This window comes from Prionailurus viverrinus, chromosome D3 (assembly GCF_022837055.1).
Source record: "Prionailurus viverrinus isolate Anna chromosome D3, UM_Priviv_1.0, whole genome shotgun sequence".
Classification (NCBI taxonomy): Eukaryota; Metazoa; Chordata; class Mammalia; order Carnivora; family Felidae; genus Prionailurus; species Prionailurus viverrinus.
This window is the reverse complement of record NC_062572.1, coordinates 37,523,688-37,538,717: the sequence shown is the minus strand read 5'-3', so window position 1 is coordinate 37,538,717 and position 15,030 is coordinate 37,523,688. Positions and strand designations below refer to the sequence as shown.

The 15,030-nt window shown below is 40.6% G+C and overlaps 1 protein-coding gene across 5 annotated transcripts in view; it reads left to right on the top strand.

Annotated features, from left to right (window-relative positions):
• Positions 1 to 15,030, top strand: part of PTPRM (protein tyrosine phosphatase receptor type M) — a 797,090-nt gene that overhangs the window by 366,766 nt on the left and 415,294 nt on the right. For all 5 annotated transcript variants that reach the window (XM_047827576.1, XM_047827574.1, XM_047827573.1 and 2 more), the window contains exons 6-7: positions 6,148 to 6,322; positions 12,181 to 12,474. In XM_047827576.1, the coding sequence (XP_047683532.1) occupies positions 6,148 to 6,322; positions 12,181 to 12,474 (469 nt within the window). The remainder of the gene's footprint in view (positions 1 to 6,147; positions 6,323 to 12,180; positions 12,475 to 15,030) is intronic.

Genomic DNA, 15,030 nt, shown 5'->3' with positions numbered 1-15,030 from the left:
CTTTAAGTGATTAGATTATCTATAGTTTTTAAATGTCTGTTTTTTTTATTTTTTGTATTTAAAAAAGTTTCTGTAGTAAGCATTAGGTTTTATTTTTATTTTTTAAGGCTATCTTTAATTTTTTTTTAATATTTACTGTCAAAGTGGCTTACATACCACACCCAACAAGTGCCCTCCACACTGCCCATCACCCATTATCCCCTCTCCCCCCAAAATAGTTACAAATATTAGATTTTAAAAATTCATTTCTCTTTTTATCATCTTTAAGAATATAATTTTTAGAGGGGCGCCTGGGTGGCGCAGTCGGTTAACTGACTTAAGCATCCGACTTCAGCCAGGTCACGATCTCGCGGTCCGTGAGTTCGAGCCCCGCATCAGGCTCTGGGCTGATGGCTCGGAGCCTGGAGCCTGTTTCCGATTCTGTGTCTCCCTCTCTCTCTGCCCCTCCCCCGTTCATGCTCTGTCTCTCTCTGTCCCAAAAATAAATAAACGTTGAAAAAAAAATTAAAAAAAAAAGAATATAATTTTTAGATCCCACACATGAGTGAAATCATATGATATTTGTCTTTCTCTATCTGACTTATTTCACTTAGCATAATACCCTCTAGGTCTGTCCATGCTATTGCAAATGCCTTGCCCTTTTGTAATCGGATTGTTTGTTTCTTGTTGTTGCTGTTGAGTTAAACCACTTCTTTACATATTCAAGATCTTAATCCCTATCTTATGTATGATTTGTAAATATTTTCTCCCATTCCATATTGTTTTAATCTCTTAATAGTGTCCTTTGACGTACAAAAGTTTTTTGTTTTTAATTTTGATACAGTCTAGTTCATTTTTCCTTTTGTTGCCTGTGATTTCGGTATTATATTTAAGAAATCTATTCTGAATCTAACATCATGAAGCTCCCCCCCCCATGTTTTCTAATAAGATACTTACAGTTTTAGATCTTAATTTTAAGTATTTGATCTATTTAATTTTTTTATGCAGGGAAAGATACCAGTCCAGCCTTAGTCTTTTGTCTTGTGGATACCCAATTTTCCTAACACCAATTATTAAGAAAACTATTGTTTCCCCTTTGAGTGGTCTTGGCACCCTTGTCGAAAATCCACTGACTGTATGTGTACGGGTTTGTTTCTGGGCTCTCTATTTCATTGGTCTGTGTCTGTCCTTATGCCAGCGCCACACTATGCTTTTGATTATTGTAGCTTTGTCCTAAGTTTTGAAGTTGAGAAGTGTGAGTCTTTTAACTTATTTTGTTTTGTCTACGGTAATGACTTGTGAATGGAGCTTTTGCTAGCCCCTAAGACCTAAACCTATCTAAAGGATTTGCTTATAGCTCTGAGAAATCAGGATGCGTGACTACTGTACATCTTCGAAAAGCCACAGGTTTTTGTTTTTTTTTTATTATCCTGATGGTCACTGTATTCATGCCCTATTGCTTCTCTAACAAATTACCACAGATGTAATGGCTGTATTTATCTTACGGTTCTGGAGGTCAAAAGTCCTAATATAAAGTGACGGCAAGACTGGTTTCTCCTGGAGGGTGGAGAATCTGTTCCCTTTCTTGTGTAGCTTCAGGTTTTGGCTCATGATCCCTTCCTCCATCTTCAAAGCCCATCACTCCAGCCTTTGTTTTTGTGGTCACATTTCCTTCTTCTGCATTCGGCCCTACCTTCATCCTGCCTTGTAATTCCATTGGGCCCATCTGGATAATTTAGTATAATAGTCCCATCTCCAGATTCTTATTTTAATTACATCTGCAAACTTCCTTTTGTGATGTGTAGAGAGCATATTCACACATTCTGAGAACTAGGCAGTAGACCTCTTTGGGGACAATTACTCTGCCTACCACAGTCATGATGAATGGTCAGTGTTGCTGACTGAGGGACACACAGAATCTCTAAAATATCTTTATTTTCCGTATTGGTCTCCCTTGTAAATAAAGACTAGTTGTCCAGTTTTAGGATCTGGGATATAAATCTGTTAGTTTAGCAACCTCATATTTCTATTCTGCCTATGGAACATTTTTTTCCACTGGGGTTATGATTTTTAGAGTCAGCAAATATTTATTGAGTTGTATTTCTCGTGCGCTCATGTACACCAAATGAATGAGATCTGTTTCTTGACCTTGAGGACATTATATTCTGCTAGAAGAGGAAGATGTTACTAAAGTATAACACCACACTGTTTGTCGATTTGATTTCCTAAATGTCTTTAGAATCCTTCCTTCCTCTCTCTCATCCCTCTTTTTGTCATTTGTTACTGTGCTTTCTAAACAAAATTACCAATTTCCCTTGACATCAGTTGGGGTCCCACATTCTTTCCTTCAGTCTGTTACTGTACCCATAGATGTGTTCATGTCACCCCTTTACCTAAAATCTTTCCATTTCTGGCATCAGGATGAACTATAGTCCTCAATTCTTTGGTATGGCCTGTGTTGTGCTCATCTTTCTGGCTTCATTACCTGTCATTCCAGCTGCATTTTTTCTAGCTGCATGGGATCAGTTGTACTTCCTCTGTTGTGCCCTGCTCTCTTGGCTGTTGACTTTTGCAAAGCTCTTCTGACTCACTGGGTTCCATTTCTCCTCCTTTCCTTCCTGAGAAACTCCTGTGCATACTCTAGCCTGGCCTCTGGTAGTGCTTTCTAGAATGCTGACCCAACCTTCACAGCCTTCACCAGTGTGGTTCCCTTTTTCTGAGTTTGCTGTGTTTTGCTGTTCATTGCTCTTTACTAGAATCATTGCCTTGCTTGTCTGTTTTTCTAGCCAGACTGTAAATTCAGATAGGTAAAGGACTCTTCTTTTAACTCCATGCTCCCCCTATACAATACAGTGCCTGCCTCATAAAAGAGTTTTACTAAGTGTTGGTTGAATGGGTGCTTGGATCCATATACATTTGAAGTATTTAATACAAGATGACCTGCAGATTTGAGCAAGAGAGATGATTTGATATGGATCCTAAGCTAAAATGGTTACTAGTTAGCACTTGGTTTCTCCTTGCTATGTACTATTTCTCTTGAAGAAACTAAATCTGTTTCTGTATGATTTCAGGATGTGGGATTCAAAAAGAAAGCCCCCGTCCTGAGAATTCATGTATTAGAGTTGTAAGGTTGTTCGTTTGAAGCTGTTTATATTAAAGAATAAATCTGTGGCGTGAAGACAACTAGGAAGTAAAACTCTTCTCGACATATGTATAAATCCAAAAAGGAGGTTTTCCTAAACTTGAGCGCTCTCAGTATAGCCTTGAATAGCTGTGAGTGATCAATAAGTATATACTTTAAAATTCTTTTGAATGAACCTTCTTTTGAAAGAGGCTTATTCTAGTAGGAAAAGTACTCCAGGATTACCGTCGAAGTGTATTCTGACAAGATTCATGCCACAAACGAGGAAATAAATAAGTAGATATCCCTTTTTGTTGCTGTTATTAATAAATACAGATAGGAACTCTGCCTTTCTTTAGGGCTTAATTTTTTTTTTTTCAAAACTGGAGATTAGATTTTGTTTGGTTTGGGTTTTGGTTTGGAAAAAGACAAACTGATTTTTATAGAGTTAGTAGATCTAAGGGTAATCCTAGTGGTAGAATGTGATTATTTCTTTGCGAGGAAGGATGGGAGGCTGTATAGAATACAGAGAGGAATGCCTTCCCCCGTTATATTAATTAATAATGCTAGATCGATTTTATTGTGTTTTGTTTTCCTAACTTCTTGGTGCCCTCCATCAGACCAAATTCAGGGGATTAGTAAAAACCAGGACATGCATAAGACATGTAACATATATATGGAACTTCATATTCTGATTTATAACTTTTTAAGCTATTAACAAAGCTGTTTTGACAGGTAATACGAAAGGTGAGGTTGGTGGAACTCTTCTTCCCCACTCCTGATGTTTCCTTCCCAATGGCAGGAACTGTACCAGTGCAGCACTCTGATGCCTTTTCCCTGCCCAAGCAAGAGCTGCCTGGGAAGGAAGCTGTGAGCATGCAGAGCCCAGCCCCTTCTTTGGGAGCTAACCCCCTGTAGGAGCCCTGTTCTTCCATCCTGTGAGTTTTACAGCAGCACCCAACATACGGGAGGCCTTGTGGTTTTCTAAGGTGGCCTGTGGCTGGGTGAGTGAGTCTGTTTAATTCTGTGCTTCACTATCAGCAAGCCCATTGTTAACTGCACATCAGCCATATTCTGCAATACCAGGTTCATTAGTAATAAAAGTGGTATTTTGACAGCCTGTCCACCTTCCTCCTTGAACTCATCACTCAATTAGTCCAGAATTCGGGTGGGGATGTGTGATGCCAGTCATGAAGCCAGTGTCCTTGTATATATCTTTGGATTCTCACAACTGCCCTGCAAGTGAGTTGTATCATCTTGTTGCAGATGAGGGAAGGGAAGCTCTGAGAAGGTAAATCACTTTAAAGGTAGCCAGGGCACCCTGGTCAGTCTGACTTCCAAATTCATATCCATTAGGGCATACTGCCAAAGAAAAAAATCATAGCTAAAAGCCTTTAAAAGACTTTGCATAATATAAATCACAGAGTAATATAGATGAGTTTTATTATGTGTAGCCTAGCATTTTCATACTCCTACATAAAAACACTTTAATATAGCCTGCAAGTCCCTGAATGCACGGGGGTTTCCTTCCCTCCCCTGTTCCACTGGCTGCCTTAACCTCATCCAAAGCTTTCATTTCTTTCTAACCATCTCGGGCTTCCTGCATAGTTTCCTCTGACTAGAATGCTTTCTCTCTCCCACCATCCCCCTTTGCCTGGTTAGTTCCTCCTTTCCCTTCACATCTCAGCTCACTTCTTCAGACTGGCCTCCCACAACCACCATATCTAAAGATGGTGATTTCTGCCAGTCATCTGATCTGTCCCTTACCCACCACTGGCCATCATTCGTGATTCTGTGTTCATTTCCAGTCTCTTCTACTTCCCTCTAACTAAACTGCTGTGGGCATCACCAGCCACTCTTCTGTCACTCACCACTGTGAGCCTAGTGTCTTCACACAGTTGATAGCACCTGGTTGGCACCCAAAATGAGTTCTGGGTAAACAGATGGACAGAGTGCTTGGCATCATGCTTTAGCTGTGACGTCTGTGCCCACTGTTTTTTACTCAATCTTTGCAAATAACATATTCGAGATAGCCTCTTTCCTGATAATTGTAACTCACTGTTATAGAACTGAAATGCTTGGGGTGCCTGGGTGGCTCAGTCAGTTACACATCCGACTTCAGCTCAGTTCATGATCTCATGGTTCATGAGTTCAGGCCCCACATTGGGCTATCAGCTGTTAGAACCTGCTTCGGATCTTCTGTCTCTTCCTCTGAACCTCCCTAGCTCGTGCTCTCAGTCTCTTTCAAAAATAAATAAAAACATTTAAAAAAAAAGAACTGAAATACTGTAGCCTTCTTTTGAAGCTTTAAACCGTAGGAAGCATAGAATGGATTTCCAAAGGTGCGTAACTAAAGATGTGCTTAATGTGCTGGGGATGGTGTAAGACAAGGTTGGTGCACTAAGGGAACATGCTTTATGTGGTTTTGAGACTATGGGATAAAGGGAGAAGCTTGTCTTGTAGCACTCAGGTAATATTAAGCATGTATTTGGTTTTTGTATGTCCTTGAAGAACATAATAAAGCTTAGAATAGTCCATCAGACCTTTTCGGTAAGCAATATGCTAATACCTACTTATGTTTTTAATGTCCTTCTTAATAAATTGTTTATTTGTTCGTGTATAAAATGAGGTCAGCAATAGGGTGGTGTGTGAATTAATTTCATTTTCTAGCCAAGCATAAAAACATAGGATAAAGTGTTATGCAAAGTCCAAGTGGTGATCGTTTGGGAGTGAAACAAAGAATTTTTCCATATGCATTTGTTTTCTCCTCCTGGTGACTTCATTCAACATAATTAATATCTTGAAGGGGCAAATGTAAGACATCTCTGCACACTTCATTTTGCATCCCTCAATCCCAAAAGTGTTGACCATGGTAGAATTTCAGTTTCCTGGCCAGCTGTTTTCCTGGAACTAGGGCCCATGGGTAATAAACAACTAAACCAAGATCCACATGGAAATAACATGGATAATATGCTATCAGGTGTCTTCGTGTTTCCATATGACAGCTGATATTGTTTCTTTTTGTCCCCCTTCCCCCAATTATACAGGGCATCGATGTACGAGATGCTCCTCTCAAGGAAATAAAGGTGACTAGTTCCCGGCGATTCATAGCTTCATTTAATGTCGTGAATACAACAAAACGGGACGCTGGAAAGTATCGCTGCATGATTCGCACCGAAGGAGGTGTTGGAATATCAAACTACGCAGAATTGGTAGTTAAAGGTATTTAACGTCTTTTTATACCCCTGAATAGTCTATTAAAATAGACATGTCAGATGGTTGTGAGTTCATTATTTGTTTAAAGCTCAAACTTCTCCTTGTCTGTTTCCAAACAGTAGCTTGGTGACAGGTTACATTGATGGATTGCATTTTAAGTACAAATTTTGCACGTGCACAATATTTTTGAAAAATGCATTTTATTTATGTTGGTTTAGTTGCATACAAAGCAGCGACTGTGCTCTTGGCAAGTTCTTCTGCCGACTCTGTATACAGAGATTACAACCTATAAATTTTTTTTTTAAGGAATGAAATTTTTTTTACTGATAGAAAATCACTTAAAATGCAAATATTCAACAGCCAGCGTGTTTATGATAGCAGGGTGGTTAATAAAATGAAGCAATGCCAGTATAAAAATGCTCAGTCATATCACACAAGCCATATTGATAATACTGAGTTAACATTCATAATGTTGCAGTTACGTTCCATTACTATATTTTGCGTGACTGAAAAAATTGAGTCATTATATTCAGGAAAGGGCAGTCTGGGGGGGGGGGGGGGAAAGAGGGGAAGTAAGTTTCTTCTGCTGGTCTAATGCTTTTTTCGTGGGCTGGGGAGTTTATGATATTAAAGTTGCTGGGGCTGTTCTTGGTCTCAGACAGAATAATTTGGAGTTCTAGAGGTACTACAAGGCATTTTTAGATAATTTCTGGCTGGCCATTGCTGTTTTGTCCTAGGAGAACAGAATGATGCCCGCTTTTGACATTTTTTCCCTTGCATTTGTTAAATATGAAACATAAAACTGATCTCTTTTGGATGGGTTAGTACTTTTTATCAGCAAATTTCTCTGTGCAAGAGGTTTTAAAGACTATAGGGTTCAAACCCCAGAACTAGCTATGCGGGCATGGGCCAGTGGCTTACCCTCTCTGTGTTTCTGTTGCCTCATGTATAAAATAGACATCAATAATGTCACCTGCATCATATGGCGATTAGGAAGGTCAAGTACAAAAAGCATATGAATGGCACTTAGAACAGGTACATAGTAAGAAGCCAGCACCTGTTAGGGCCTTGACGGGGAGGAGGAGGAGTGCAAGGTGATTCTTACCCTCTGCTCCTGTATATCAGTGATGCATGTTTAGAGATGCTTGTCATTACCACCTTTCTGAATTTTAAAACATATAAATGTCTGCCCAGCTATTCTCCCCCCCCCCCCCCACACCCATATTGAATGAAAATCTCTGGGGACATAGCCTCTGTTATAAAATCTGTGCGTGATTTTGGCATATGCTTCCGTTGTAAAATCACTGCTGCCAATATTAGTCACTCCTGGCTTATGAGAGAAATGTTTATTGGCGAGGCTCCCCCCAGGCAGTATTAATCTGCAGCAACGACTAATGTTCTGCACATCGAAATATCTACTCCACTAATATATTTTGCCATGTCAGATTCTTACGAATTTTGGTTTATGGTGAAACTTTGGCTGATCTGGCTAGTATTTGAGTTTAAGTTTATTTTATTTATTTGTTTGTATGTTTATTTATTTATTTGAATGTCTATTTATTTTGGGGAGAGAAAGAGAGAGAGAGAGAGAGAGAGAGAGAGAGAGAGAGACAGCACGAGTGGGGGAAGGGCAGAGAGAGAGGAAGACCGGACTCAAAGCAGGCTCCAGGCTCTGCTCTGACAACAGAGAGCCCGATGCGGGGCTTGAAATCACAAACCATGAGATCGTGACCTGAGCCAAAGTCAGACATTTAACCAACCGAGTCACCCAGGTGACCCTGAGTTTAGGCTTAATAGCTGTAAGAAAACAAATTCTTCAGAGTAATGCACACCCTACTTTGTAGAAGGCTCTTTGAGAAGCAAGGAGTCACAGTGTAGAAATGGACACCATTTACCAACAAATCCAGTAAAGCAGCAGCCTCAGTGTTCCATGGCTGAGCTCTTTATCATCATTATTATTACTTAATGTTCATCTGGGCTTAGCTCTTCGTGACTATGTTCCGTTTTCTTATTGACAGTTGCTGCAGCGTTTCACTATGACCAGCCATGTTCTTGAGGCATCTGCTTTATCAACAGTATAACATAAATCTAGTGACCTCGCTAAAAATTGCCCCTGTGGAAAAGTTCATTTGTTTGGTGGCATAAGTAAATCATAAATTTCTAGTCTTCCATAGCAAACATGAACACAAAAAATGAATGGGTTCTTATTCATATTGATGCAGCACATTTTCCTGTCAGGACGAGGAGCGGTAGCTTGGCTCATTGTGATAAAAATGTCCAGGCACCTCTTTCTATCTCTGCACACAGTCAAAGCCAGGGATTATTGGCTTGCAGTTGTGGCTCAAATCTGAAATTGACTTTTCCTCCATTTGTAATTTTTTTTAATGTTTATTTTTCTATTTTGAGAGAGAGAGAGAGAGAGCGAGCACATGAGTGGGGTAGGGGCAGAGAGAGAGGGAGAGAGAGAATCCTAGGCAGCCTCTGCACTGTCAGGACAGAGCCCAACACAGGGCTCAGTCCCATGAACCATGAGATCATGACCTGAGCTGAAATCAAGACTAATCAAGAGCTGGACGCTTACCCAATTGAGCCACCTAGTTGCCCCTCCATTTATAATTTTACAGCCATATTTTTCATATATTTTATTTTTTAATGAGATAACATGCTGAATTTTACTAGCATGTTACACTTAATAAAGTATTCACTTGAGATAATTACTTTGAAATAATGCAATGACATTTTTAGGCGGCCAGTATATAATTTAACTTTTTTATATGCCTGTAATATTTGGAGTAGTGATTTCCTAAAAATGGGAAAAACTGAAGTCCATAGAGTTCGTAACTTTCTTTCTTTCTTTCTTTTCCTCTCTCTCTCTCTCTCTCTCTCTCTCTCTCTCTCTCTGTCTGTCTCTCTTTCTCTCTCTTAATTTGTTTTGAGTTTGTAACTTTCTTGAGATCATGCGCTGATTTGGCACCAACCCCCCAAATGAAACCCAAGTCATTTTTTATCTTCTTTCCTATCTTATTCATGCCTGCCACTGCTTTTGAAATCTGGAACATGAAAAAGAAATATTTAATAGAGTCTCCATAATTTGTGTGTATACATCTATATCAATATTATTTAATTATGTGAGGGATATATTAGGGATTCACATGCGTATCTATTAGCTGTATGTTTATGTATCTGTATGTGCATAAATTCTTTCATTGCTGGCTTGGTTCGGAATTACAGTTGACCCTTGAACAATCAAGAGTTAGAGGCACGGACCCCTGCATAGTTGAAAATCTACATGTAACTTTTGACTTCCCAGAAACTTAACCAATAGCCTGTTGTTGACTGGAAGCCTTACCCATAACATAAACAGTCAATTAACACACATTTCGTATATGTATTATATCTGTATTCTTACAATAAAGTAACCTAGAGAAAAGAAAATGTTATTAAGAAAATCACAAGGAAGAGAAAATGCATTTACAGGACTGGAAAAAATCCGCATATAAGTGGGCTTATGCAGTTCACACTGTGTTCGTCAAGGCTCAACTCTTTTGATCATAATTTTCACTGTCAATTGGTCACGTATTTTAAATTGCTTTTTATCACTTGGTATAGATTGAATTCCTTCCTCCCTCCCTCCCTTTCTCCTTTCCTTCCTTCCTTCCTTCCCTTTGGGAAAATGTGTTCAAAATTTATATATTGACTTATTCTGGGACTGATTCTTCCAGCAAACCCACAAGTATTTTGGGATGTCTGTTGCAATTGTTTGCAGGTTCTAGTTGAATCTTTCATTTTATTTCACATATTTGGTACTTTTCTTCATGAGGAATTAATGGAGAAAATATTCTCAGGTCAAACAAGCACTAAAGTTTTGTCTATTTTAGGACACTAGTAACAATATCCTAAATGAATGGGTGTGCTCAACTAACCTTCGTGGCCTTGCCCCTGAGTTGTAATTTGAATGGCAGCTCAGCAACCCTTGCTAGCATTTGTGACTTCAAAGTAATTAACTGCTCTTTCAGCCTGGCTACATCACTGCCTTAGGATATACTATAAAAGGCCCATTTCATGTCTCGGTTCAAGGAATCGCCTAATGATATAAATTGATGTTAAATCACGATGAGTTGAGTAAGAACTGTTTAAAGAAATGAAGAGCTAGCACAAAGTTGTAGTTTATGAACAATAGGAACATAGTTTAGTAAGTTTACATGAATTTTATAGTCCTCCAAATACGATTCATCCTTTAGTGTCTATTTTGACTCGGTGTAATGAGATTTCCCAGGTATTTTAGAAAGCCGATATGACTCATCACACTCCATCCACCAAAGAGAACTGATGTTGCTGTTTATATTAGATTAGTTTAGGCATCTACCAGGTGTCATCTCAAGGGCCAAGGTCAGGTGGTCCTGGCTGCCCTGAGATCCCTTTCAGCAGGAAATACGATCATGGTCAATTGGCTGTGTCTGCTGTTGGAGATGACAGAATTTGCATCATGCAAGCTAGCATAAGCCAGTAGTGGAATATAGCAGACTTTATTTTTTGTGCACTCATGAGCTAAATGAGGAGTTGAAATACACACACACACACACACACACACACACACACACACGCACAAACCACCTGTGGAAACATTCTTGAAAACAAAATTAGATCTTACATTTCTTCTTGGATAGAGATTCACTAAGATAGAAATACATTATTTTGTACATTACCTCCTTTCTCAGTATCATGTGTGGCACCACTTCTAGTGACATTGGGCACACAGGATGCCTTCATTTGGTGCCTGGCAAGCCACTCAACCAGCACCTCACTAATAAACTTGGAATGCTATTTAAAAAAAAAATTACCTACTTCTCCCTTTTCAGACAATGATCTAGAAAGAGTCCCATCTCAGATTTTAAAGAATGAACAAGATTTTTTTTTGGCTTTAAAGAGTATTAACTATTGATTGCCTAGAATTTTACCAAATTGAGCACAGCTTGCACTTTGCCTTAGAGCTTTTCTTTCTACTCTCTGCTTGAATCAGACTCATTCCTGAAGGTTCCTTGAACAGCAGCAGTGGCAGGCAGGCTTCACTGCCCAGATTTCTTACTCCTCCCGTGGCTGAATGAGTCCATTGTGGTGGATTTTTGGGAAACAGGTCACCCTGGAAATGCATTTATGCCGAGATAAACTATAATTTCGGCTGTGTTTTCAAACTGATGATATCTTTGGGATATAAATATAGGGAAACTGAATTTAATATTCTAGATAACTGGCACCTTTGATGATTTCAAAGACATTCTCAGTAAGGAAGTTGGCAGTAGAGTGCCTCATGGAGCTTAAGTACTACCACTGAGAGAGCTTTTTAGCAAGTTACTTTTAGTGGGGAAAAAATCCTTTGACACCTTTGTAGGTGTATGAGAAAAATGAGTTGTGTCCTAAAACAACCTGGGGTATACCTCCTTGAGCGATCTTAGGTTTTAAAGATGGTTTACTTCACAAATTTGAACATTATGAAAAGCTGCACCAGTACCCTTCTTAAAAATAACCTAAACCAAACTGTTCTCATCAGTTCACTCCCGAAGTATTCATGGCTTCTGTATGTTAATACTTGATGCACGTTTAGCTATTTAAAGTTTTTTTAAGCTTATTTATTTTGAGTGAGAGAGAGAGCAAGCGGGGGAGGGACAGAGGACAGGGAGAGAGAGAATCCCAAGCAGGTTCCACGCTGTCAGCGCAGAGCTCGACAAAGGGTGAGGTCACGATCTGAGCCGAAACCAAGAGTCACGGGCTCAAGTGACTGAGCCGGCCAGGCGCCGCACACATTTAGCTCTTTTAAAACTGAAGAGCCAAGTGTCTGAAAGATATCTCTGTGGTTTGCCTTTCAGAACCACCTGTTCCCATCGCTCCTCCCCAGCTCGCCTCCGTGGGGGCAACCTACCTGTGGATCCAACTCAATGCCAACTCCATCAATGGGGACGGGCCCATTGTTGCCCGAGAGGTGGAATACTGCACGGCAAGCGGGAGCTGGAACGACCGGCAGCCAGTGGATTCCACGAGTTACAAAATCGGGCACCTGGACCCGGATACCGAGTATGAGATCAGCGTACTGCTCACCAGACCCGGGGAGGGCGGCACTGGGTCTCCTGGGCCAGCTCTCCGGACAAGAACAAAGTGTGCCGGTGAGTAAGGGAGACCTAGGACTCCTTGTTACTGCCTTTCTGGCATTGACCTACAGCATGGTGTTTATCAGGTATTAACCTGCTCCTCAGCTCTGTGAGCATCCTCCGCAGGAACAAATAATTCCCTTCTCCCGGGAACAGTAACCCAACAGGACTTTGGGACCTCAAGGCTTGGTATTTCCAGGCAGCCTTCACCTCCTTTCTTTCCTTTTCCCCTATTTTTTTTTTTTTATTTACACCTTCCTGTGAGTATCATCTAGTTTGTATAGGCATTCTCCCTAAGGTTGACGTAAACTGTCTGCTTTGATGATGTCTGCTCATAGGTCACATCCTCTCACCCTGGCCCCCTTGTTTTATGTTTACAATTAATGCGCTTTTAGCCTGGAGGGGCACCGGAATAATAGATTCCATCTTAGTGATAGCTTTAAAGCTGTGTTTTTATTGATGGATATTTAATGGAGGGGCTGCTTGCCAATGACGTGGGGCCCATTTGTAAAATAAGCAAGGGTGATTTGTGGTCTGCGTGCACTCTTCAAGTTTAGATTATAAAGTTCTAATTGACTGTGCTGAGCCCATTCTGCAGCTTAACTAAAGTGGGGTTGATGGAGGGAGAGATGTAGAGTCTTAGAAAAATCAAAACCTGAAGAAAGCTCCCGTGAGAAGGTGTAGTGCTTTCTGTGTGGCTACTTTCTGCCAGGGAAGGGGAGAGAAATAATACATGGGGATACTCAAGTGTTCTTTCCTCATTTAGATGAAGAATCCCTATATTGAACTGTGGGTTGTGGTGAGGAAATGCAATAAATTTTTATGGAATTAATTGAGTCCTCAGATAACATTCTTTAAGTAGACACATCAGTATGTTTCGTTTCTTTTTTTAACTTTTGAAGGTACTCAGAACACAGTCTGACCCTGGCTGGTAGGAGAAATGATTAAATCTGAACAGGTGTAGATGTTTCAGTATTTTTTCTTTATACTGTGGAGTGGGTACTGTTTCCACAAGTTCAAAACTTTATGGAAGAATTCTGTATTTGTGTTGTTGTTGTGGTTTTTTAAAATTTCATTAGAAAAGGGAACAGCTACTTCCCCCCACCCCCCTCCCCGGGGATACATGATGGGCCTGTTCTAGCCAAATGGGTGTCCCCCATCGGGTGCTCAAAGTCACCTGCCATGCAGGGTCTCTGGAGTAAACAGCAGTTCTGGACGGGCCCTTCACACAGCCCTGGCTGATGGCTCCAAGGAGAAAGGAGTTTGAAAACCCATTCTCTTCCTCACTTCTCCAAATGATGGCGTCTCCTCTTTTTAGTTGAATAAAACTGCCCTTCTTTTTTTTGTGAAACAATTTCTTGTATTGTCTTATCATCTGTTGCAGGGCAACCAGTGGCCATGTATAACACTGTCTATATCATTTCGCAGTAGAGGCATTGCTCTCAAATCTGTTATTGATTTGATAACTGCCTTGTGAAGTCTCCAGGGCAGATACTGTCACCCCCTTTTACGGGTGGGGAAATGGGAGCCCACAAGGACCCGCTTCCCTCCAAGCATGCTCCGTTCGCAGTACGTTTAGTATGATTTCACCTCAGTGTGATTTTAAGGAATCCTATTTTGAGCATGGCAATATATAGTCTCCCTCTCTGTCCAAAATAAAGGGTAGAATTCCATTGTCTAGACCGGAGAGATGATACCATCTGTTCCATTCTCGTCACTGACAACCCCGCCTACGTAATGTTTCCAGTCCTGTTCTTCCTTCCAGATTTTGTCTTTTCTCTTGGTTTTCTGCCTGTCTCAGCTATTGACACAATTGTTCTGTTCATTTCCCCTGAATATAATGCTTGTATTTTTTTTTTTTACTGCTGCCTGATGTGTACATGTATAACTCTCAAAGAGACAGCGTGCCTTTTAGAACACCTTGTCAGTCCTTTTGAAGAGATTAAAACCAATTTTGAATTGATATGTGCACGCCAACACTCTGCCTTAAAAGGTTTTAAACCGCACTTAAGCAAGGAAGCCTGATGATAAAGCACGCTTTTTCATCTTACTGTTTGCAACCTCAGGTTGAACTACTCTGTCAATGTCATGGGCTGGTGTTGAACATGGTTGAAAGACCTGCAGTTGGACAAGTTGGTCTTGGGAAATAGAAGTATGTTAGGTCAGAGAGTCAAAGCTAGAAATGAGAGGGGGAGGCATGATAGGTGGGCGAGGAAAGTGAAGTCCAATTTCTCTTTACTGTATGAAGAAATACAGGTTCACCCTTTCTTGACCTGAGGCTTTTGAGAAAATGGGAAGAAAAGGCTGGTGGCCGTGGCTGATAAGCAGTGGGACGTCGTGGAAGGCAGGACTGAGTTACAAGGCAGGATACAGGTGCTGCAGACTGTAGACTGAAAAGTGTGGTACGGTCCCAGACTGTCACTCAGATGGTTTGTGGGCGTTTGGGGCTCCCAAGGAGCGAGTCATGGAGCTTATAAGCAGGGGTGGGGTGGGGAGGCTTTAAGCGTGCCGCCAAGTAGATGGAAAATGTCCGTGGCCGGGCTTGAACATGAACACCGAATGAATCTGATA